This window comes from Acipenser ruthenus, chromosome 32, assembly GCF_902713425.1.
Source record: "Acipenser ruthenus chromosome 32, fAciRut3.2 maternal haplotype, whole genome shotgun sequence".
Taxonomy (NCBI): Eukaryota; Metazoa; Chordata; class Actinopteri; order Acipenseriformes; family Acipenseridae; genus Acipenser; species Acipenser ruthenus.
This window is the reverse complement of record NC_081220.1, coordinates 9,609,046-9,636,239: the sequence shown is the minus strand read 5'-3', so window position 1 is coordinate 9,636,239 and position 27,194 is coordinate 9,609,046. Positions and strand designations below refer to the sequence as shown.

Here is a 27,194-nt window from a genome sequence, read left to right as displayed (position 1 = left end):
CGCCTCCTCGGCTGGGAGAGGCTGGAGACAGACAAGCGCACTCAAGCTTTAGTCCTCTAAAACAACACCGTACTTCAAGCTGTCAAGTCAAGCTGTCCACTTTCTTCTTTCTTTGTTTTTTTGTTTCTTTCTTTCACACTGCAAGCCCAGTGTAACACAGCCGGCTCACAGGCAGGCAGGCAGGCAGGCGGGCGTCTGGCCACCCACAGGAGTCACTGGTGTGCGGTGAGACCGTGATTACCCAGCTGACTTGAGCCCCCCTGCCTGGGTGGCACTCTGCTAATTGTGCACTGTCCCCTGGGAGCCCCTTGGAAATCCTCTAGGAATCCCCTAGGTATCTCCTAGGAGCTCCTGGCCACAGCTGGCGATGGCATTGGCCCGGATTCGAAACAGTGCATTCTGCACTCCAGGGTGTGCCTTTACAGGATGCACCACTCGGGAGTCCCCTATTATTGTTAAAGATAATAAAATATTATAATCAGATTTGTAGGTCAACAGATCCACCATAAATAAAGCGGCTTCTTGTTCCTGATGAAGTCATTTCCACCGTGCTGCTGATGTGCTGCTGTGTGAGAGTGCTAATCTGGAGTGAAATGTGTTCAGGCTTTCACACACGCACATTGAGAGAGACACACACATTGAGAGACACACATACGCACACTGGAGCACACACACACACATTGAGAGAGACACACACTGAGACACACACACATTGAGAGACATACACTCACTGGAACACACACACATTGCAAGAGAAACACACTGAGACACACACACACATTGAGAGAGACACACACTGAGACACACACACATTGAGAGACATACACTCACTGGAACACACACACATTGCAAGAGAAACACACTGAGACACACACACACATTGAGAGAGAAACACACCAATACACACATTGAGACACACACACACACACATACATTGAGAGAGACACACACTGAGACACACACATTGAGAGAGAGACACACACACACACATTGAGAGAGACACACACTGAGACACACACACACATTGAGAGAGAAACACACCAATACACACATTGAGACACACACACACACACACATTGAGAGAGACACACACTGAGACACACACATTGAGTGAGAGACACACACACACACATTGAGAGAGACACACACTGAGACACACACACACATTGAGAGAGAAACACACTGAGACACACACACACACTGAGAGAGAAACACACTGAGACACACACACATTGAGAGAGAAACACACTGAGACACACATTGAGAGAGAAACACACTGAGACACACACACACATTGAGAGAGAAACACACTGAGACACACACACACATTGAGAGAGAAACACACTGAGACACACACACACTGAGAGAGAAACACACCAAGACACACATTGAGATACACACACACACATTGAGAGAGACACACACTGAGACACACACATTGAGAGAGAGACACACACACACACATTGAGAGAGACACACACTGAGACACACACACACACAGAGAAACACACCGAGACACACACACACACACACACACATTGAGAGAGACACACATTGAGACACACACACACACACACACACAATGAGAGAGACACACACTGAGACACACACACACATTGAGAGACACACACACACACATTGAGAGAGACACACACTGAGACACACACACACACACATATACACACACATTGAGATAGAAACACACCGAGACACAGACACACATTGAGAGACATACACACACACACACACACAGACATTGACAGTGTTCTCCTCTATTCATTGTCTTCCCTGAATTATAGAAGGCGTTCCTGTTTTTCCGAGTATTCGGGTTCCTCTATAAATGTCACCAAAGTTTCCGAGCCTCTCTCTCTGAGTGACTGTTCGCCCAGTCAGTTCTGTTATGTGCTGAGAACATTATATCATTGGGTCACTCGGGGTCAGGGGTCACTCTTAGAGAGATCTATGACAGACAACTGAATAAATGTTCATTGAGACATGACTTCAAATCTGTCTGTATATTGGTTTATCTGCCTTTCTGTCTTGTCTGTCATTCTGTTTATCTATCAGTCTATCTCTCTCCCCTCCCTTCTCCTCTCTCACACTCTCTCCTCTCTCTCCCCACGCAGGCTCGGTGTCTGTCTGGCTGTTGCTCTGGCTGGCAGTCTGCTCCCCTAGCCCTGCCTATTCCTGCCCCAGGCTGTGTGTCTGTTACCCCTCCCCGATGATGGTCAGCTGCCAGTCTCAGAACTTCTCGGCGGTGCCGGCCGGCATTCCCTACGACAGCCAGAGAGTGTTCCTCCAAAACAACCGCATCACAGAGCTGCGGGCGCAGTCCTTCGGCTTCCAGACAAAGGTACCGTCTTGCCCTGTTCACAATTCACAATTATTTGTAACCCCCTTTTCTCCCCCAATTTATAAATTGTTTTTAAGACTATGTCTGCCTCACCACTGCTGCTGCTGCTGCGATCTCCCCTGCAGTGACTCCTTCTCGGCTGGGAGAGGCTGGAGATAGACAAACGCACTCAAGCTTTTGTCCTCCGAAACAACAACTTGCAAGCCCACACAATAATCTAAATGTAATTCAATTCCAGTACTTATTTTGTTCATATATGTAGTTTTTTACAGAGTTTTTTAAACATACATATATAATTACAGGAAGGTAGGATGTTGGAGACAAATAGAAAATGTATGGGGGGGTCCCTCTTTTAAGAGACACTATTTAACTGTCCCTTGAGTGCAGGTCTCTTAATCGAGGTTTGACTGTAACTCGAAATTGAGCTTGAAAATGATCTTCCTCTCTCTCCCCCACCTCTCTCTCTCCCTCTCATCAGGTCCTGTGGCTCTACTCCAACAACATCAGCTCCATCAAAGCCGATTCCTTCAGCGACATGCGAGATCTGGAGGAGCTGGACCTGGGGGATAACCCCTCCCTGCGCACCCTCCATCCTGACTCCTTCCAGGGGCTGGACAAGCTGCAGAGCCTGCACATATACCGCTGCCAGCTGGGGACCCTGCCCGGAAACATCTTCAAAAAACTCTACAGCCTGCAGTTCCTTTACCTGCAGGACAACCTGCTGCAACACATCCAGGTGAGAGAGAGAGAGAGAGAGAGAGAGAGAGAGAGAGAGAGAGAGAGAGAGAGAGAGAGAGAGAGAGACTTTGACTTTTAACAAGCCTTTATTAACAAATTTTGAAGACAATAAACAAATCAGATAAAGAAAACTAACAAAACAAGAAAGCTCCTCTCATCCACAAAAAACTAAAAAATCCACTCACAATCCATACACATTAAATAGCTATAGATTATGACTAAAACCTACTATAAATACACAATAAACCCTAAATAAAATTAAAAATCATACAATTTAAAAGAGCCTTTATAAATATAAAAACAGTTCTTCATTTTCAATATCACAGAGCACACCACCCACACCCCAAATCAAGATGAATTTGTCCAAGTCTTTAGTCATTTTATAAAAACAAAAATCAAGTTTAATCCTGGACATTACGAGAGTCTTGAACACTGAGACAGCGCTCTGTGCATTTCCATGCTCAACCTGGCTCTTCCTACTTTTCAGGATAGCCAGCTTTGCCTGCCCTAACAGAAAATTTGCCAGTTGTCAACGGTACTTATGCTTCTGACTGTACTGCACCCCAAAGATGAAAACAATGTGAGAGAACTCCAGGGAAAAATCAAAGAAGATTCTCTTCAGTGCAGCAAACAACGTTTGTAATCTATGGCAGTAAAGAAAATAATGAAACACTGTCTCTCTCTCAGTGCAGAACGGGCATTGATCTCGCACTTGAGGGTCCAGGATATTCAAAAAGGCGTTGGTAGCAATGGTGGCATGGAGGATCCTCCACTGGAGATACCCTGACCTCTTGGGGAGTGGCAGTTTATAGAGGCTTCGCCAGGCAGGTCTCACGCTCTCCTCCACAGTGACGCTCTCTCCATGGGGTGTCAGGGAGAGACTGCAGCTGTGGATAATATTGTACTTTTACACAGACTTCATACAGCTGCTTTTTATCCACTGTGGAGAGAGAGAGACTAGACAGGCTGTTAAGGTTCAGTAGGTGGCCTGGTTTATCAGGATCCTGAGTAACAGAAGGGGACACTAAAAGAGAGGGGAAATTAGTGTCACTGTCTGGCCAACAATGCTCGAGAAAAAACTGATTTATTCTCTCTATTGCTGCAAGAGGGAGGGACTCTCTTAATTCTGAAAGAAAACTTGTTAAGACTCTTACAGATCTGAAACCTAGACAAGTAGATAGGGTGTCTGCACTTATCCAGCTAAAACTATTAAAATCAATAAAATCCCTCACCTTTCTTAAGCCTGCTGTAATTAGTAAAGAAATAAAACTTTTAGAATTTAAAAGCTCTATTCTTAAACTGGGATTAAACACTAAGGGCTCTTCTAAAAACCAAAAACAATTCAAATCATTAAAATTCCTAGAAAACTTTAAAAGCTGCCAAGCACTGAAAACACTCCTATAAAACCGCTGGTCATATCCAAACTCTGTGTATGCAAAACAAACAAGTGTCTATCGTACCCAAGTCTCCCCACGCACTGCAGGATAGCTGCTGCAAACAGCATCCAGGGCAGGGGGGGGGGGGCAGGGGGGTACAGGAACCTCTGGGCGACCTGCAGACGAAACGTTGCGATCCTGCTACTGATGTCAATGAGACCCTGCCTCCCTTCCTGTAAGGGCAGGTACAGAATCCCCTTCCTTACCCAGTGCATCCCATGCCAGAAGAACTGCAGCAGCATTTTCTGTATTTCTTTAATAAGCATGGGCGGAGGATTGAAACACGCTAATTTGTGCCACAGCATGGAGGCTACCAGGTTATTAATTACTAGAACCTTTCCTCTGAATGACAGCTGTGGCAGGAGCCAGTGCCAGGCTTGTAACTGACCCCTCACCTTCTCTAACAGTCCCTCCCAATTTCTTTGGAGATCCCTCTCCTCGCCCAGGAAGACCCCCAGGATCTTAGGACCCGAGTGGCTCCACTGCAGCCCCACCTGGGAGGTCAGGGGGGGCAAGCGTCACCCCAAGACCCCACCAAATGGGCACTACTTTTATTCCAGTTAATCTTAGCAGAGGAGACTTTCTCAAACTGACGTTGACAGTCACACAGAATCTCCACATCCTGCCTACTGGACACAAACACTGTCAGGTCATCTGCATAGGCAGAGACCTTGACAGCCTGGGAAGGGTTGGCGGGGATCGGGATGCCAGACAACAACTGCCTAATCCTATGTAGGAGGGGTTCAATTGAAAGGGAGTAGAGCATACCAGACAGGGGGCAGCCCTGCCTGATACCTCTCTGTACTGGAATGGGTTCACTCAGGCCACCATTAATCTTCAGTACACTGAAAACACGACAGTACAACAACTGAACAAACTCTATGAAGCGCGGACTGACCCCTAAGGCCTCTAACACCTTAAACAAATACTGGTGATCGACCCGGTCAAAAGCTTTCTCCTGGCCCAAGGAAATCAGACCGGATTTAAAGCCGAAAAGCTTGGAGGCTGCCAAAAGGTCTCGAATTAAGTAAATATTGTCAAAAATTGACCTGCCAGGAACACAATAAGGTTGATCTGACTGGACCGCTGACTCCATGATTTTCTTCAAACGGTTCCCCAGGGCTTTCGACAGTATCTTATAATCGAGACAGAGGATGGACACTGGTCTCCAGTTCTTCAAGTCACTCAGATCTCCTTTCTTGGGGAGCAGGGTGATCACCGCCCGCCGACAGCTCAGAGGCAGCAACCCCTCCTTGATGCTCTCCAGCAGCACCATGTACAGCTCCCAGCCCAGCAAGGCCCAGAATTCTTTGTAAAATTCCACGGTGATCCCATCTAGTCCCGGCGCTCTACCGTTTTTTATTTGCTGCATTGCATCAGTGAGCTCATTAAATGTAAGCAGGGGTTCCAGGTCTGCTGCCTCCTCCTGTGGAATCTGTGGAAGATCATGCAGGAACAGCTTGATCTCTTGTGCATTTCTCTCAGCTTCTGCTGCGAATAAGTTTTTATAAAAAACTGTAGCAAACCTACAGATCTCCACTGGGTCCTCCATCACCTGACCTGCAGGGGTTTTCAAACAGTGAATCACCCTGCTCTTTGCTGCTTTCTTCTCCAAATCAAAGAAGAACTTTGTTGGCTTGTCCACCTCTGTCAAACCCTGGAACCGTGCGCGGACCAGTGCTCCTTGTACCTTCATGTCCAGTAGGTCAACCAATGACTGTTTTTTATATTTCAGGTCTTCTAACAGCCTGCTATTTGGTTGAGATTCCAGATCTTTATAAAGCCCCAGAATCTCCACCTCCAGCTTTTCCATAGAGTCATTCAAGCTGCCTGTAGCATTCTCAGTGTACTGCTGACAAAAGATCTTTATTTGGATATTGCCTATGTCCCACCACTGCCTCAGGGATTTAAAACAAGATTTTCTTTTTTTCCACTCAGTCCAGAAATATTTAAAACAATCTTTAAAATACCCATCCTGTAATAATCTATTATTAAAGTGCCAATAGGCACTATGCATTTTTACAGAAGGAAGAAATAAGGACAATGTAATGAGGCAATGGTTGGACAGGCCACTGGGGGAGATAAAACAGCCTTTAACCAAATTTAAATGATGTCTGGAAATATAAAATCTATCCAGTCTGGCCATTGAAATTAGATTAGGGCCAGGTTTTAACCAGGTATACTGTCTAGCAGTACTATTTGCATTCCTCCAGACATTCCTCCAAATTGTATGATTCAATGATGTGAAGAAGCTGTTTTGCTGATTGTGGACTGGGCTCCAAATTGTTCCTATCTAATTTATAATCCACAGTGCAATTCCAATCACCCCCAATAATCACAATCTCTTGTGCCCCACAGCCTGCCAGCATTTTATCAAGAACAGTAAACATATCACTCCTGTCCTGAGCATTATTAGGAGCATAGATATTAATAAAAATAAAAGTGTTATTTTTAAAATTGGCCTCCACCATTAAAATTCTGCCTCTAAAAACATCAATTACTTTAAAATAATCAGGTTTAAAAAATTCTGAAAATAAAATCGCTACCCCTGCACTTAAATTAGACCCATGGCTAAAAACAAATTTCTCCCTTCCATTCTTTCCTCCATTCCATTTCATTAGAAATATCAGAATGAGTCTCTTGTAAGAAACTAACAGTTAGTTTTTTTCTGTTCAATAAACTTAAAGACTGCCTCTCTTTTATTTAAACCATGAACACCATTTACATTGAGACTACCTATTTTTAAAGAGTTCATGAAAGCAAAACGGGAGAGAGAAACAAGAACAAAACATACAGTAGACAACAACAATACAACAGAGAAAAAGGGGAGTTTCAAAAAACTAAACATGGTACTTATTTTAAAACCCTAGGGACAGTACTTAACCATTTCTTTAGTCTGTAACATTCAGCTTCACTAACTCAGCTAACCCGGCATTCTGTAATATCAGCCTGCCCATCGATTCAAACTGCTTCAAATCAGGAAAAAAATCCTCAATGACAACTTTTCTTTTTCCTTTAGTTTCAGTTAGAAAAGCTTTTATGCTTTGAGCGCTATATATTCTGCTATCATCAACTTGCGAATCATCAGTAAAATCCCCTTCCCCTGCACTGTCAGAGTCTGTCTCACCAGCTGCGGAACTCAACAGAGAGTCCTTGCGAGAGACCTGCATGCTCGCCGGCCGAGGAGACTGTGCTTCAATGCAGACAGACTCCTCCGCCTGGGCAGGAGCCTGCGACAACAGAGCGCCGAGATCCACTGCGGCCCCATTCGTCTCAGCTCTTTGCTTATCTATGCCGCCCAGCGCTTTTTTCTTTTGCACTGTCAAATTTTCCGATGAATTTAACGTTCTTTTCTTTTTCCTAGTTTTTGGCATCTTAAACCCCTCCTGATCATCTATATTCATCACATTTACAGCGGGGGTTTTCACTGCAGTCTCCCCCGCTGTATCACTAACAACTAGCTTTTCCGCCACGGTCGCCCCGCTGCTCTCAACAGGAGCGGGCTGTAAATCAACACTTTCAGCTGGGGAATTCACTGCAGTTTCCCCCGCTGACTCACTAACAACTAACTTTTCCCCCAGAGTCGCCCCGCTGTTACCAGTAGGAGCACCCTGCAACCCAGATGTTCCCTCACCCGGGTCAACATTAATCACCTTTCCTTCACCTCCCTCACGGTGAACATCTTCTGTGTTCTCTGACCTTGTCTCCTGCCTGTCCGCCCCACCCTCCTCTCTGCTGCGGGCTCCAGCCTCCCCTTTCTTGCAGTTCCTCCTTATATGTCCCTGCGCTCCGCAGTTAAAGCAGCGCATATAATCCGAAGAAGCAAAAACCATATAGTCTATGTCTTCAATTTTAAACTTCATTGCAAGGTTTAAATCATTTTCTAAATCATTTAGAATCATAAAAACCTGTCTACGGAAAGACATGACATGCTTTAACTCCGGAGCGCTGGAGCCGAGCGGGACTCTACGTACTGCCGACATGATTTTACCATGCCGGCTTAGTTCATTAATCAGTAGTTCATTTTTTAAAAAAGGAGGCACATTCGAAATGGTTACTTTAACAACCGGAGAGGCAAGGGGAAGCACAGGCAGAAAACTGCCTTTCACAGTAACCCCTGTCTCCACAATATCATTAACAAGAGCTTCAGTCTTTAAAAACATCACAATACTCTTGTTCATTCTTGAGGCAGAGATGATATTCTCAAAACCTACCTCCTTTCCTACGGCCAAAGCACAGTCCTCTACCGACACCTGCTCCTGCGACACAATCTTAAACCCATTTCTCCTGGTCAAAGAATCATATGAAAAGCTGGGAGGTGATCTGCCTCCCAGCAAGGCCATAATGGCCCGAAAACAAAACAACTAAATAAAAAACAAATACTTTAACAATAAACAAACACAACAAAGAAAAAAGAAAAAAGAAAAAATATAAATTTCATGCACAGCAAAACTGTACACAAACTCAAACACTCCCGCCACCACTCACTCGCTCACCACAGACTCCCAGCATGCAACACGAGAGAGAGAGAGAGAGAGAGAGAGAGAGAGAGAGAGAGAGAGAGAGGGAGAGAGACGGAGAGAGAGAGAGAGAGGGAGATACTCTTTTAATTCCAAGTCCAATTCACTGTGCATTTACATAGTAGTTAGTAAATACATGTGTAACACAATTACAATGTTATTATGCATTGTTACAATGCACTTACTGTGGAAATCTCTGTGCTCGATATAACCCTATCCCTAACACTAACCCTAACCCTTTACTGATACAGCTGTGTACTTGCATATATCGTTGAAAAAGACATCCACACTAAGCACTTTGTAACTATGCATAATACCACTGTAATGATGTGCCAGTCCGCATGCATTTACCAAATACACAGTAATGAGAGACACTTCATGTAAAATATTACCCATTTGTATTGAAATGAACTTTAAACAGCCGGACTCAAATTTAAGCAAGCCTCTCATGCTGGACGCCCACAAATCTTTTTTTTTTTGCTTTCTTTGTAGTATTCTTAACATCTTGTATATTATTATGATATCATATAAAACACATATTTTGCTGTAATACTAATAATAGTCACTGTTTTTGAATAATTGTACATTTAAATAATAATAATAATAATAATAATAATAATAATAATAATAATAATAATAATAATAGTGTCTGTGAAAAATTATTTGAACAAGTGCAGTCTTCTTCAGTGTGTTGTTGAGAATCATGAGCCATTATTCCTCTCCAGGTTTAACATATAACATTATAACTATTTATTTATTATTATTTATTTTTTTAGCAGATGCCCTTTTCCAGGGTGACTTACAGCTATTACAAAATATCACAGCACAAAGTATCACATTGCAGAAAATCACATTATAAAATATCACATTGCAGAATATCACATTATAAAATATCACATTGCAGAATATCACATTGCAGAACATCACATTATAAAATATCACATTATAAAATATCACATTACAGAATATCACATTATAAAATATCACATTGCAGAAAATCACATTATAAAATATCATATTACAAAATATCACATAACACAGTATCACCTTACAAAATATCACATTACAGAATATCACATTGCAGAATATCACATTATAAAATATCACATTACAGAATATCACATTATAAAATATCACATTGCAGAATATCACATTACACAGCAGCTATAAAGTACAATACAATCAGTAGCAAATATGATCAAATTCAAATAAGAGCAAAATAACAAATACAGTAAATAATTATAATTAGGAGCGAGTTCGACTAAGAACAGTTAATTCATAGTAACAATATTTACTCATGCGAGTAAAGTCCATTAAGAGCACATAATGATAGATGAGAATGATTTCAAATAAGAGCAATGAGAAAAATCGTGAATACGGAGACATATAAGAGTAAAATCAACTACCAGATACAGGAAGTAGTTATAATTAAGAGCAGTATATAATGAACTACTCCAGAGATCTGGATGGACGGTTATTTATTCGATTCACTAATTAAACGATTTAGAACAGGGTTTGGAACACAGACCCGGAGTGAACGGGTCCGCTTTGGCCGCCCCTCGCTCCAGCGCTTTTGGGAAGGTTTGTATTTTGTGTTTGTTCTGAACGCGAATGCCCTGATTTTGAAAGCCTACCTTTTTTTCTAAAAGAAAAGACAAACCGTTCGTGCAATTTAATGGGAAACTCAAGTTGCATATCTAGCAGAATTCGTCCTGAAACGATAACAAATGTTTAAACTATTAACTTAAAGCTGCGCGTAAACTCCTCCCCCATGCAAAAACGCACCGATTCTAACCCTGCATGCACGCTCGCTCGAGATATGAAGCATGCATTTGCTGACGTGCCATGTTCATATCTGATGAAAGAAAGAAGCCGCCTTCGTGCAGAAATACCCTTCTGTCGATTGCAGTCCAGTGGAAAATCACCTCGCGCTGAGAGAGCTCGTTGTGGGTTTTTGCTGAGACCACGAGTCAGTCTGAATACCCCTGTGAAAGCAGAGTGCATTAAACCGCTCCACAGCCTCTATCTAGATACACATGCGCGGACAGAATAACTGAATACACCTGCTGACCGCAACAAAACCACGAGTTAAAAATACACGCGTGCCCACATGGAAACACTAGAGGAAGGTGTGTACATGTATTTTATTTGTCTTATGTTGGTTTGTTTGCGCGCTTTTATGAATTTATGAAATGACCAAAACGTGTTTATTTTTAGAGCATATGAATAGAAAAACAAAACACGAGCTGATTTTGAGGGACAAAAAGTATGATCAATGAATTGATCAGTCTTTTAATACGAGAAAAGGCTTTTTGGCGAAAGAAATTGCGCATTGCAGAATTTGCTAATAAAAGCATTTTTTCTTTACTAAGGGAGTTATTCAGTTAATAGTTAATACTAATAGTTAATATATAATATAATTTATATTGTATTATATTCAAGCTATTTTGAAAACGCTTATGGTATCTTTAAAATCATAGTTCAATATAATTTGTGCAGCTTTACGAGTAAAGATCCACACAAGACTCGAGTTGTCCGGTTGCAGCAGCGACTTAGCGAGCCTTTAGAATCGCTTGCCCGATTTGCGTGCTTCAAAACAGGAGGGGTGTCATTGTTATAAAACGAGAGGCAAATTCGACAACGCCGAAGCCCTGAATTGGCCATTAAACACGAACCAGACTATTAGTTAATTGCATTTGGAAATAAAACAGAACCGGAGCAGTCTGTAATGAGCGCGCCCCTTTCGCTGCTGAACGCTTTGTTTAAAGGAGCTGTTTCAGACTGAAAATGAAATGCAAACTCTGCGTGTTAACTCGGCGCAGTGAGCTGCAATCCCCTATTCACTGCAATAGCAACATACTTACATGTGGATTTTAATAAGCCTGTTCCACGACGCACGGAAATGCACGCTGAAGCATTGTAAAAACTAAAACAATCCGCGGCTCTACATCAAGACAAGCTTCCAGACTCAACAGTATCGACGCGCACAATAGCCGTTAATTTATTATTTTCCACTGAAGATCAGCACCAACGCGTGGTCGTTTCAGATGGACGAATCGATCAATAAGGTGCAAAAAACACCCATGCATTCTTTATATATTTTGTTATATATACATATATATATAAGTAATGTCCTTAAGACTCACCTCTTCAAAGAGCACCTGTAGAACTCCTCTGTTTGTATCCTGGGACACTATCACCCTTCATGTAAATGTGCTTTATTTTGCTCTTATCAGCCCCTATTTTACTGCATTTAATCCTGTACTTCAGAATACTGTAATCTGCCAAGTTTTTAACCTGTAGTACTTTGTATTTAATCACATCCTGATGTAACTATCACTATTTAATCATATCCTGATGTAACTATCACTATTACCTGCTGTATTATTGAATTGTGGTTTGTCAAACTTGTACTTTACTTGAACAAAAGTTATTGTATTTCTTGCTCTTATTGTATTACTTGTATTGTAACGCTTGAAATGTTTTTGCTTACGATTGTAAGTCGCCCTGGATAAGGGCGTCTGCTAAGAAATAAATAATAATAATAATAATAATAATAATAATAATAATAATAATAATAATAATGAGTGTTTTGAGACAGGAAATAACAGACAGCCTCTCTCCTCTTGCACAGTAAGTTCCTCTTCCCCCTCAGAACCAGACTCGACCGCCACGCCTGTCTGATCCACACAGCACCGCGCTTCATTCCGTGTCTGCAGAGCCCTGTGAGGCGGATTGCAAACGAGCGCCTTGTCTCAATGGAGCGCTTAGTGCGTAATAGAATGATCCGCATTCTAACTGTGGCAACATTCTATTCTGACGGCAAGTCTGTATGTATGTATGTATGCATGTATGTATGTATGTATGTATGTATGTATGTATGTATGTATGTATGTATGTATGTATTATTATTATTATTATTATTATTATTATTATTATTATTATTATTATCTCCACCGTTTGTTTTTACTGTCACTGAAAAAGGTGACCATTAATATATATAATAATAATAATAATAATAATAATAATAATAATAATAATAATAATAATAATAATAATAATAAGCAATTCATGCTTTTGGAAAAACGTTCGTTAACACTTTATATTCAGTGTCACTGATTGCTGTGTATTTATTTATTTATTTATTTATTTATTTATTTATTTATTTATTTCTTAGCAGACTTACAGTTGTATACAAAAATACATATACAAAATACAACGACTTTATTAAAAGGTATTTGTTCATTCTATAACGATTTGGTTCTAAATATTGCTTTTCGGTAACACGTTCCATGAAGTGTCTCTAATGACTGTATTCACAAACATGCTCGCTTACACATCATTACAATGGCGTTGTGCAGAGTTACCATGTACTTCATGTGGAAATCTGTGTGCTCGATATAACCCTAACCCTAACACTAACCCTAACCCTAACCATATAATTTACTCTAACCCTAACACTTTCCTGATACAATTGTGTGTTTGCGTATATTATGCAAAAAATCTACCACATGAAGGACATTGTAAGTGTGCATAATAACACTGTAACTATGTGTACGTAAGGCTACGCGTGTAGCTTCTAAGTTTCTAAATACACAGCAATCAGAGACACTTCATGTAAAGTGCTTTATCTGTTGTTCAAAGTTAAAAACTTTACAATTGCTGGTAGAATTTCTCTTTAAATCGCATGGCGCAATCCACATTTTTAAACGAGATGCAACTCATGCTTCCTGTATCTCTCTATTTTTTATCATATTTTGTTGCAGTTTTTCTTTTTCTCAGTGCAAATCCCGCTTATTATTTCGCTCGGGTCGGACAGTCCGTTACCGTCCCCTGTGTCTTCAATTGGAAACTCGAAAGCACCGATGATGTCCGCGGGTTCCGAGACAACGCGAGCGGGGGACTGAGCGAGCCCTTCCCTGGTGAATGCGGAGATCCGGGCTCACAATGCAGGATCACCAGCACCGTAGAGAGCAATAGAGTCACGCTAACAATCCGGGACACGCAGAGAAACGATAGCGGGCGATATTACTGCGGTGAACAGAGTGGCAGCTCTCTGCGATTCTCAGACGCGTCCGTTGTGATCGTGTCTGGAGGTGAGTTTATACTGCAGTACTGACTTAATAATAATAATAATAATAATAATAATAATAATAATAATAATAATAATAATATTTAAATATGCACGATAATCAAGTAATGCTTTTGGAAAAAGGTTCGGTAACACTTGATATGAAGTGTCCCTGATTACTCTGTGTTTTCATAGCAGATACTTTGCAAATACATGCGCACTTACACATAATTGCAATGTTATTATGAATTAACTTAACAAGCAAAGCTTTTTGCACGATATATGTAAGTACACAATTGTATCAGAAAAGTGTTAAGGTTAGTGTTAGGGATAGGGTTAGTGTTAGGTATAGGGTTAGTGTTAGGGATAGTGATAGGGTTAGTGTTAGGGATATGGTTAGTGTTAGGGATAGGGAAAGGGTTAGTGTTAGGGTTAGGTTAAGGTTTGTGTTAGGGATAGGGTTAGTGATAGGGATAGGGTTAGTGTTAGTGATAGGGTTAGTGTTAGGGATAGGGTTAGTGTTAGGGATAGGGTTAGTGTTAGGGATAGGGTTAGTGTTATGGATAGAGTTATATCGAGCACAGAGATTTACGTTGTAACTATGCATAATAACACAATGCTTCATACCTGTATTTACTAAGTAACTTGTATGTAAATACACAGTAATTAGAGATGCTTCATGTAGTGTTGCCAAACTTTTTATTAAAATACATTATAGAGCACAAGTTATTATTGAATGTAAATACTCTGATTGCCCTATGAATTCAAGTCAGTGCACCGCATTGTATATCTCTATAGATATGATTTCATTACTGATAGAAACACTTTCAAAATTATTATTATTATTATTATTATTATTATTATTATTATTATTATTATTATTATTATTATTATTTCATTAAGTTTCAGATGTTTCCTCTGTGAATCGGTCAGTGTCTATCCTGGCCCGCCTGGCTGTCTCAGGCAGCGCGCTCGATTCCAAGGCAACCAAATTTGTTCATTAAACACAGTTACCCTGATACTGCCCTATTAATTCAATGCTATAAAATGCAATTAAATACAGTGCATTATTATTATTATTATTATTATTATTATTATTATTATTATTATTATTATTATGTTTCAGATCATTCCTCAGTGTCTATCCTGGCCCCCGTGGCTGTCTCTGGCAGCGCGCTCGATTCCAAGGCGACCCTGACACTAGTGTGTCTAATCCGGGGCCTCTCCTCGCCCTCGGTCCGGGTCCGGTGGTTCATCTCCGGTAACCTCGTGGCAGAGGCAACGCCGAGCTCCGGGATCAAAGTGAAGGAGGGCGGAGAGGGACAGGGAGACAGAGAGAGCTACGCCGCTACGAGCCGCCTGACAATCCCGGTGGAGACGTGGAGAAGCGGGGCTGAGTGCGCATGTGAAGCGCAGTTGGACAGGAACTCTTCTATCCGCAGCGGGAATGTTTCATACGCTGGGATTCACGGGGCGGGTCAGTAATCTCTCCCTTTCGCCTCTTACTTTATCATTAATGAGTCATTTAGCAGACGATTTTATCCAAAGCAACTGCTGCCACAAAGTCGCTTCCAATAGGACCTTGTTTGTTTTACGTCTCATCTGAAGGACGGAGCACAAGGAGGTGAAGTGACTTGCTCAAGGTCACAGTGAGTCAATGGCTGAGCTGGGATTTGAACCTCCTGGTACCAAGCCCCTTTCTCTAACCACTGTACCACCAAAACTCTTATTTTGTAAAAATTATATTATTAAAAAAAAAATAATAGACTGGAATAGGCTTGAGAAACACATACAAGTTTTATGTTTGTGTATTTGTACATGTGATTATTATCATTGTTTGGGTTATTTAGGATAAGCAGAGTAAACATGTTAATGTGGAGAGTTGTTATTTTTTAGAGTAACTGTCATTCTAATTGTAATTACTGCAGCGTAATTGTAACTGGAATTGTACTCAATTGTAATTGAAATGTCAGTAAACAATTCTGCTGTAATTGTAATTGAACCCAGGTCTGGTTGCAGAGCGGTGCCTGGTTCAGTACGCCGTGTTCTCCGGGGTCTCCCTCCTCGCTCTCTCCGCGGCTCTCTGCGGCTGCGCGCTGTGGACCCGCCGCCGCTTCAAACCAGGTACCGTCCCGGCCGCTCCCTCCCTGTGCGCCGGTGCGAGTTTATAGCGCTACAGCCAGTGATGGTTCTGCAGCGGGCTAGCGAGTCAGTGCACCGCATTGTATATCTCTATAGATACGATTTCATTACTGATACAAACACTTTAAAAATGATTATTATTATTGTTATTGTAACTATGACGATGGTGATCAATATTGTTATTGTTATTGTTATTTATATTATGCTGTTAATATTATATCAGTATTAATACAAAAACATATTCGGGCCTGCTATTATTAACAATGGTGTTGTTGTTCAAATGTATTTTGTATACACTATATTAATGTAGTTTTGTTGCATACACACGCATTATATATGTATATAGATAGATATTAGGACCCCAGTGGTCTGTGATTAAGGGCAGGGGTCGGGTCTCTCATTCTACACCAGCAGGTGGTATTACTGCAGAGTGCACGCGCTTCATTTCTGTGCAGTTTTTAAGCAAGGTTACACAGTGTCTGTATTATAAGAAAGACGTTAAGAAGCAGGTTGTCCGCGGGGCTGTTACCAGCCGCGTCTCCCTGCCGCTTATTACCGCGGCCCGGGGAGATGCTATTGGTATTCATCTATCGACACTCAGCCTCGTTCTGATAAATTGTCAGTGACGTCTCAACTTTGCATTCCCAGCGTCCACTGAAGACTCCACGCGTGTAATTTACAAAAGGACCCCCGGAAGCGGTGATAAAAAGGTAAAGTTGGCATATTCAGTTTATGCATTAGACTTTTTTTTTATTGTTCTCTTTTTACAAACTCGCTTTTTATCTCAGTTCTTTTCTAATTTTCTAATTAAAACCACTTTTGTGTCACTTTTTTAATTTCAATTTTAAAACATTTTGTATTAAACCGTTTTTCATTTAATGGTTTAATTGGTTGTGTGTGTGCGTGTGTTGTGTGTGTGAAGCGCTTTCTGATCCTATATAAATCTAAATTGTATTGCATTGTATTGTATGCAAGTCAATGGGATTCAGTGTTTCGCGTCTATAGTTAAGCGATCCCTTCAGCCCACGACGTCGAGTGCCCCAGGGGGATCAGTACAATCTGAGACGGAGTTGAGGTTTTTCATACTAGTGCATTCAGGGGTTTATTCGCTTGGTTTACGCGTGAATTACACGCTGGAAGAAGGGTTTACATGCCCACGAATGGTAAATACAATACCATATATGAGCATGTAAGACCTAAACCAAGTCAGAAAAGACCCCTCACTGCATATTCTGATAAGAGCTGTCCTGTGATAAGAGCGGTGGGCTTTTAGAAGGGCCGTCCTGGATTTGAACCCCTTTCGTGCAGGAAATCTAGAAAATAGCTGAAAGGGTTCGTAATGAAGCCAATCCGCGGCCGGCTGCGCCGTGCATCAATGGGGTCCTGTTCTCGTGTGACAGGATTTGGAATCCCAATTGAAAGTTATTGGCTGAGAGGTTCCTCTATTGGTATGTGCTGTAATATTATTGATGATATATTATTGCACCAGATACGAATACCAGCGTCAGTGACACATTGTCGCTGGAGGTGAAAAACGCTCAGTACCTACTGGCGCTGGTGTATAACACCTGTAACATGTTAAACCAGCGCTCAGTGCCGCACCGCCGCCGCGGACCGGCAGACCATTGCAAGCTAACAAGCCAATATAGAAAGTGTCACATGACAATTGTTCGTGTGGTGTTTTAGCTTGCTGAAATCATCTACTTTAGAAACTTTATTTTTATTTTTGATGGCGTACATTGCAAGTTATATTCTGGAAGCCGAGTTATAGTCTGAAAAAACAAAACAGTATTCGGTTCAACAGAGTTAGTAACTTAAAAAAAACAAATAAGAGAAATGCTCCGTGTCTGTCTGTGTAGTTTGAAATTTGAATGTACCGACCCTGCATGCTCTGCGACCCTCAGCCAATAGGCAGGAACGGGACGTTGAAAAGAATTGTTGGAAATGTGGGATCAGGCATAGAAGCAAAGGTGTATTTCAAGGTCTTAAAACGACATTTCCCACAATTCTTTTCAACGTCCCGTCCCTGCCTATTGGCTGAGCATCGCAGAGCTAGCAGGGGCGGCACATTCAAATTTCAAACTGTACAGACAGACTCGGAGCACTTAGCTTATTTGTTTTTTTTAAGTTACTGACTTCTCTGTTGAACCGAATACTGTTTTGTTTTTAGCAGTATTTTTATTTTCATCGGCAGACGCGCTCTGGATGCAAGTACAGTGCTGACATGTCATTTCCTAAAATTATATTAAATATATAAAGAAAAAGGGTGGAGTGTATATTTTAGCACTAGCACAACAAGACCATGTACAGAATTAAAATGAATGGACTATAGAATAGTCGTTTTTTTGTAACAATTTAATTGGTTTAAAAGCAAACAAGATTATCCATAAACTAATGTTAACAGAAAATAAATATAAAAAGAGAATTTCGACAAAAGCTGCCGCTTTGAAAAGTGAGTTTTCCAGAATATCACTTACAATGTGCGCCATCAAAAATAAAAATAAAGTTTCTAAAGAAGATGATTTCAGCAAGCTAAAACACCACACGAACAATTGTCATGTGACACTTTCTATATTGGCTTGCTCTCTCGCAATGGGCTGCTGGTCCGCGGCGGTGCAGCACTGAGCGCTGGTTTAACATGTTACAGGTGTTACACACCAGCGCCAGTAGGTACTGAGCGCTTTTCACCTCCAGCGACAGTGTGTCACTGACGCTGGCATGCGTATCGGGTGATTATTTAATAAACCCTGTTGATCTCTTGCAGAGGAGAGATGAAGAGGACAGTCTGGTCACCTATGCGAGCTGATCATTATCAGGGGAAGTCTGATGGTCAGCTGTCCTCAGACCTGATTCCTCACCTCCAAGTTTTGAATCGTTTTCCAAACTGGCCAAACATTTTGCAACACCCTGTAGAATTAACAAATGTTGCTTCATAAAGTCGAATGAAACCGACTGAATAATGAGTCATATTTAATTACACACAACTTTGTTTTTTTTTCCCCCATACACTGACAAAAAGTTGAAAAATGTGACATTTCAAACTCTAACATGAAATAATGTACCAGTATGGCTTCCAAATGGTAGACTTTTTTCTATATCATTTAATAGTTTCTTTGATGACATGATGTTAAATAAAAGAGGTAAGTTATGTTCATATAGCTTTTTTTAAAATAATCTCAGTCTTAAAATTCTAGATAAGGCCAAACTTTTGCCCAGAGCTGCACACAGAACTGAGCCTGTTTTAACCCTTTGAGGTAGACAGGGAATTAAGCGCTTGCTGTTCAAATGATTTCTTCTTAAAAATACCTTTGAGAGCGATTCAGGAATCAGGAGGAGGAAACTGTCCATTTGGACGATCAGATCCAGTCTGTCACTGCATTTTAAACCCCACTGTTTCGTGCACCTCGTTGCAAACAATAAGAAAGCGCGCATCGTTTCTATTCGTGGGACACACGTGTTCCTTCTCTCTTAAAAGGCTTGTGCGTTTCTCTGAGATTTCTCATTGGTTTATCAGATTTGATGGACAGTTATTGGCATTGTAATAGAAATATCAGTAGGCTGGAATAAGCCATGCTGGTGCAAATATAACACGTGGTGTTTATTTATCCTTTGAAGCAGACCCTCTGAAATTGTATAGAAAATGTCCCTATATCAGCATGTTCTTCATTATTAAAAAAAAAAAAAAAAAAAAAAAAAACTAAATACATCAATAAACTTGTTCTCGCATGCATTGATTCTGTGGCATATTGTTTATTACTGTACCTTTTGATCATTTCAAATAATAATAATAATAATAATAATAATAATAATAATAATAATTCCATTCCCAATTCCATTCTCAATTCCCTTTTAACACAATTTCAAAACACATCGCTGATCAGAATTGCGTTAAAATTAGCTTCTCACAACAAATCACTTCAATTGGGTCTCCAACACGGGGTGAGCTGCTGCAGAGTCACTTCAATAGGACCTTGCTTTTACATCTCATCGAAAGGATGGAGCACAAGGAGGTGAAGTGACTTGCTCAGGATCACACACAGTGAGTCAAGGGCTGAGCTGGGATTGAACTGGGAACCCCCTTGTATCAAGGCCCCTTTCTCTAATCACTGGACCACCAAGCTGTTTCTGATACAAAGACATTTCAGGATGGCTGTATCACAGTATGAGGACCTGCTAAATAAACAGGGTATAGACTCATCTTCCTCAGGGTGTGGAGGAGGGTGAGCTCACTGGGGTCAATCTGAGACAGACAGACATGCAGACAGAAGTCAATCTCACTGACTGACTGACCAAGATTACTTTATAAAGAGCTTGCATACAAATATACATATACTTAATAATATATGAAAAAGGAAAACTGCTGTGTGCCAAAAGGATCACAAAAAAAGAAAAAGGTCATGTCGGTACATAATGTGAATAATTGATACAAAAATCAATTCTAAATCAGGATGTTTCGGACTACAAATGCTTCTTCAGCTGGATGGAAAAAGCAGTAAATATAAGTATATGTATCACAAAACACGAGCTACATAGAAATCTAATAAAACAACACTCATACACAACGCTCTCACACTTCCTGGGTGCTGCTCTGTCAGATATTTACAGGTTCTGATCTGCGTCACGTTCGCGCCGCAGCACACCTGATAAAAGTGGCACGTGACTTAATCGCAGGATCCATACAGTCACACGCTACCTATTTATGTTTTAGATATTGTATTATAAATTATATATATATATATATATATGTTTTAGGGCTCCTCAAAATCTGAAGCCCTGGGCTGCAGCCCCTAATGCTCCTGCGTTAATCTGGCCCTGCACGCAGGTACACACACACATGCACGCACACACACATGCACACGCACACACACGCACGCGCACGCACACACCCATGCACGCACAGCAATTCAGTCTTATCAATGCAATTTATAGGTTAAGCCTTTTTTATATCACAGTGGTTCTGTTGTTTTATGGCAGCTGTATAATAAATGAAACAGAAAGACGGAACTAAAACAAAGAACGCAAGTCTGTTGCGGTTTGATAAACTGCAGGTCAGAGTCTGCTGTCCACAGGGGTTTTTTATTATTATTTTATTTCTGTTTTTGCATTCGATTTTTATTTGCACAAAAGAAGTGCCATATTTTTTTTTTTTTTTTTTAAAGCGGTACAAGACTCCCCCCTGTGGTGAAAATGAGGAATTGCACTGAAACTATCGCAAGTGTGTAACAGCTCTTGCAAGAGAGAGCCTGTCTCTTTGGTAAAGAGATCTGGCTCTGAAGAGCGTGATGTACTGGGTTTGCACCCAGTGGCCTCCTGTGTATTAGGCTGTCTTGCCTTGTCACTGCCTGCCAGAAACACTGCAACACAGATATATTATTATGATGAATTATATTGTTTACATCCTGTTAAGAAGGAGGGAGGGGGAGGGATTGATATTGTGTGTTTATTTTATGTAACATGTGTGATGAAAAGCATTGGCAACACTGGATCACTCCTGTCATGCTGATAAAGCCGGTTTGAATTTGAATTTGAATTTGAGAGAGATACCTAGAGGCAGAGAGAAAGGGAGAGACATCTAGGGGCTGAGAGAGAGGAAGAGACACCTAGAGGCTGAGAGAGGTACTGCAGCGAGAGAGACACCTAGTGGCTGAGAGAGGTTCTGCAGAGAGAGAGACATCTAGAGGCTGAGAGAGGTTCTGCAGAGAGAGACATCTAGAGGCTGAGAGAGGTACTCTTACCTGGTTCACTATCTCCCCTAGTGGCCGGCCCTCGTCAGTGAACTCTCTTTTGCTCCAGACGTAGGGATGAAAAGAAGGCTCCCATTGCCTATCAGTGTGATCCATTCTTGGTTTCACTATGAGCTTAATAATAAGACACACCTGAGCTTGTTACCTCTACACACTGGGGATAATCAAGCTGGTAGTAAGATCTGGAATGGGTGAAACTGCTGTGCAAGTCTTATTTCCATCCCTGCATTGTCACAATATATTTTTCCAGATCTTCTGTTTTTTTTTAATTAAAAAATGTTTTAAGAATTAACTTTTTTTTTAATTAACAACATAAATTAATTAACTCCAGTTACAACCAATTATATAAAAGCACATTAAAAAGTATGTTTTCAATTGAGATTTAAAAGGATCCAATGCTTCGACCTGCCTGATGACGTCAAGCAGAATAGAGTTCCACAAACGAGGAGCACAACAGCAGGAAAAGCTCCAATTGATTAAAGATGACTTTCTGTTACCTAAACACACCTAGTCAAGCTGGTAGTAGTAAAACATGGAATGGGTGAAACTGCTGTGCAATAGGAGTCTTATTGCCATTCCTGGTACTCTAATAAATCCAATGACTGATTTAATTAGACTAGAAGTGTTTCTCACTGTCTTCGTTTGTCGTTCAATTTGAGCTCTGTCTCTCTCTCTATGTCTGTGCAGGGGAGTCTAATCAGCCTGGCGCGCAGTTCTAGGCGCGTCCAGCAGAGGGCGAGGAGGTGTGTCAGCAGTGGCAGGATGCAGGGACTCAGCACAGCCACCAGGGGAGCAACAGGCAGAGGTGTTTCCTGTGAGAGCAGCCTAGTCTGTGGCCCACACTGCCTTCTTCAATCAAATACTATCTATCTACAGGGATGGAAATAAGACAATTTATTTGGGTGGGGGGTGGGGGGTGAGGGTTATGGGGAGGGGGTGTAACAATGTTCTGCACTATTGGGATAGAAGCTATTATACGACTGGCTGATTTATAACAGGAGACATCCAAAATGCATACATGCCAGGTATCTGACACTGTGGGATTCAATTGAAATTATGGTGATGCAGATTTTTTTGAACGTACCAAAATAACCACAAAAAACAATTACTTTAATAAAGTTTACTGTCTGTAGTATTCCTAAATCATTTTATATAAATATATACACAAAAAAGCTTTACAGAATTGTTTTAATAATATACATTGCTATTAGTATGATTGGTTGTTTCTCTCTTTCACTCTCTCTCTCTCTATCTCGCTCTCTCTCTCTCGCTCTCTCTCAATATTAATTTATTGTGTTATCTTCATCATGTTATCCGATTTTAAATAAGAATATGGTTTTGTTTTTTGAAGCAAAGCTACAGATCATGTCTGTACACTTAAGAGAAATACTATCTTAGATATGTATATATCTGTGCTGTATGTAAGAAAAAAAATATAATAATTTGTTTTTGTGCAACGGATTTATTTAGCTGATATTTCAGAAACACATATGCATTTCTTTTTTGTGTGCCTGTATATATTAATATATAAAGAATTGTCTATTACAATATGAGCGGCACTTCCTATATTTCATCACTAGGTGGTACCACTGTCCAGCGTCTGCGAACGCTCTAATAGTATAGGAAAGAGAACTCCACTCTCAACACTGCAGAGCGCTCTAGTACTATAGGAAAGAGAACTCCACTCTCAACACTGCAGAGCGCTCTAGCAGTATAAGAAAGAGAACTCCACTCTCAACACTGCAGAACTCTCTAGTAGTATAGGAAAGAGAACTCACCTCTCAACACTGCAGAGTGCTTTAATAGTATAGGAAAGAAAACTCCACTCTCAACACTGCAGAGCACTCTACTTTAGTATATTCAGGGCAAAAGCCCTTCTTCAGCTGTTTAAAAAGAAAAGTAAAGGATTTGTGTGTGTGTGTGTGTGAGAGAGAGAGAGAGCGAGAGCGAGAGAGATAGAGAGAGAGAGAGAGAGAGAGAGAGAGAGCGAGAGCGAGCTTGAGAAAAACATGCAAACCCAAGAAAAAGAATCGCCTCGTCTTATTATCTGCATTGCAAACAACACGTTGCAAGAAGTCATACCGTGACTCTTTCAATCTTTTCTCAGGCAGAACTGCTTTAGATGCTGCTCCAGCTTTACTGGGAACACACCATGCATTTCACTTGCAGTAACTCAGAGTGTACTCCCAAGTACTTCCTGCAACATTAGAGACCCATACACTGGATGCAAATCCTATAAATACAAACTCTTTTCAAAAGCGTTTAATGAACTACAATCATAAAAAGTCATTTTGAGAGTTTTAAGAATTGTGCTATACAGCAAATCTACGGCTTTTATAAAATAAATAATTGTAAATATTTGTAAAATGTTTTTAACAAGGAAATTCATGAGGATATGATGCTTATTGTATTGGGTATTTCAATTATTTCAAAGAGGGATTACATTGTGTACTTTTAATTATTTTTATATTATTAAACATATGTATTGAATACATTCATCTATAATGCAAAGCGGTGCTGCTTTTTGCATATGAAATTATTCAGTTCTAGGAGGGACAGTGCAGTTACACAGAAGTGTGTGCTACATGACACAGGTGTTTCTAATAATCTGTCCATCCCCGGTCTTCATTTCTGTCGCCCGCGCGCCTCGAACTGCAGACTGGCGTACTGCACGTCATCACGGACCTGCTAGGAGGGGAAAAAATCGTCGTGTTGCTGTACATATAGAATTGACATGTAAAAAATATATATAGGTCTGTTCAAAAGAAGCCGTGTGAGATTATTGTGAATTCATATTAATTCATTATAATGAAAATATAATATTTGAGTTAAGATGTAATTGTATTCATGTATATACGCATGTGTGTTGTATATATGTATGTAGACCTAATAATAAAATGGCGCAATAATAATAATAATAATAATAATAATAATAATAATAATAATAATAATAATAATAATAATAATACTGTACCGCTGCTCTTATCTTTGGTCTGGCGTGCCTTCCTCCGGAACCGGTGTTTTCACGTTGCCCTGTGAAAAATGATCATTTTAAACATCATTTTGATTTTGAACAAACCTAATTAGAAGGCTATGTAAACCAGGAATCGCCTGGGGCTTGTTTGTAATACCTGCTATTTGTTTGTCTGGCGCCCTCCCTGTAACGCGAATCTCGGAATACATCGATCTGTGGGTTCAAAACAAGAATCAACATGGTATCGTATTATAAATTCTATCCGATAGGTCTATCAGAAAAGTGAATGTGAACGATATGAACTCTAGCTTCAATATTCATGGAACCTGTGATAAATAGTTAAAACACATACATGCGTAAAACATACATCTACCAATCGATTAGCCTTCAGTCCGTTTAAAAAGAAAAAAACAAATATTAATATTGATTTCTTAGCTGATGCCGTTATCCAGGGCGATTTACAATTGTTACAAGTTATCACATTATTTATACATACAATTACCCATTTATACAGTTGGGTTTTTACTGGAGTAATTTAGGTAAAATACCTTGCTCAAGGGTACAGCAGCAGTGTCCCCACCGGGGATTGAACCTACAACCCTTCGGTCAAGATTCCAGAGCCCTAACCACTACTCCACACTGCTGCCACGAAAGGTCTATCAATACTTCGCATTATTTCGTGGTAAATGGGTTATATTTCATAATTGTATAAGTACAATAACAATAGATATATAAATAAATGCATTATTCTGTTTGGGCTGATATTAAATAGACATGCTTACGGTTCATTTGCCAAATACGCATCTGTTTGGTAAAAAAAAAGAAAGAAAAGAGAAATCAAATATTAATTTACTCGTAAATTATTAGTGGTTTTGCTCTATTTGGAATAGCTTGTTAATAATACACATGAAAAGGTTACCTGGTTTATTCTGTCTTCGATAGCATATTACCAGTGTAATTAACAAAGTAATCAGAAGAAATGAAGCTGCCGCCAGCGACCCATAGAGGAAGAGTGGACACGCACCGCTCCCTGTAACACAGTTAAACAGGTGAAAAGAGAACCGCGCACCGGTACTGTATACCGCTTCAGTACAATAGTGCTGCTGACACGAGGGATGCATTAAGAGGCGCAAGAAGATGCGGCGCCTTCACAATTCTGATCATTTTCAAGCTCCTCTTTCAGAGACGGTTCTTCGCTCCCGCTTTATTTGAACGGGCGCTTGTTTTAGTTTATTACCCAGTAGCAGCGCTGTCTAACACATCAGAAATGGTCCTGCCTGAGTGTTAATGAGATTGATATTTAATATTAATACACTGCACTGTACGCTGAAGTTAAAAATAAATACATTACAGTACAAGTATCTAAATACAAAAACGGTATTTCTTACTTGATTTACATTGCAAAAACATTACTCGATATTTAAAAGTGTCTTTAACAAGACATAACCTCATTTCAATGTATTTATTTATTTATTTATTTGACCGGGAGATTTACACAGGACAATCTCATAGTATAAACAACACAATACAGACATGTGCGGTTCAGACTTAATCAGCTGCATACAGAGGTCAAGCACTGAATCGATAAAACCTCGATCTGTTTGTGAATGTGGGCTCAACGAGAAGCATTGGCAGCAGAGTCTAAGCAATTCACAGAGACGATCTTAAAACCAGAGAAAGAAAGATGATCAGATTCCATCTTCATGATTGGATGTTAACAATTCCACATCTGCGGAGTTGATATGCACAAGATAATTCTCCCAAGGGAGTTACACTGGCTATTCGACTCGTGGACAACCCTGAAGTGTGCATGCGATGTTTGCTGAACATTAGTAATCGATCATTAGATAAACACATTTCTAAAAGCAAGACAGCTTTATAGCTCTACCAAAGGGATCTATCATAATTGATCGCAATTTAAACCTGGTTACATTATAAAAATCGGGGTGTACTTTAGATTACCTATATCGATAAGATAATGTTATTTTATTTATGTATTTATGGATAAATAATTAAAAAAAATAATCACATCAAATGTTCATGCTCTTACCGGTTTTGCTCACGCTTTTGCTCATATTGCGTCCGCTCTCTGTTTCCACCACACACGTACACACGGCCCCGCTGCTCCAGACCTCGCCCGGAATGGTGATCTGATTCCTGATAAAGTCCGGCGTGGATTCGCTGGAATCTCCGGACCCGGAGTCGGTCAGTCCGTG

The 27,194-nt window shown here is 40.5% G+C and overlaps 1 protein-coding gene and 1 long non-coding RNA gene across 2 annotated transcripts; one reads left to right on the top strand and one right to left on the bottom strand.

The window, feature by feature from the left end:
* Positions 1 to 2,137: 2,137 nt before the first annotated feature.
* Positions 2,138 to 3,583, top strand: LOC131703117 (reticulon-4 receptor-like 2; the record flags this gene model as incomplete). The annotated part of the gene is made up of 3 exons (XM_059005982.1): positions 2,138 to 2,353; positions 2,832 to 2,979; positions 3,579 to 3,583. Coding segments are annotated over 3 exons (369 nt in total), but the record flags the coding sequence as incomplete, so codon positions are not given.
* Positions 3,584 to 24,522: 20,939 nt separating this feature from the next.
* LOC131703029 (uncharacterized) lies at positions 24,523 to 26,468 on the bottom strand. The gene is made up of 5 exons (XR_009309647.1): positions 25,898 to 26,468; positions 25,761 to 25,782; positions 25,136 to 25,191; positions 24,979 to 25,037; positions 24,523 to 24,692 (listed from the first exon to the last, which is right to left on the bottom strand). It is a non-coding gene; the product is annotated as an uncharacterized LOC131703029 (long non-coding RNA).
* Positions 26,469 to 27,194: the final 726 nt, after the last annotated feature.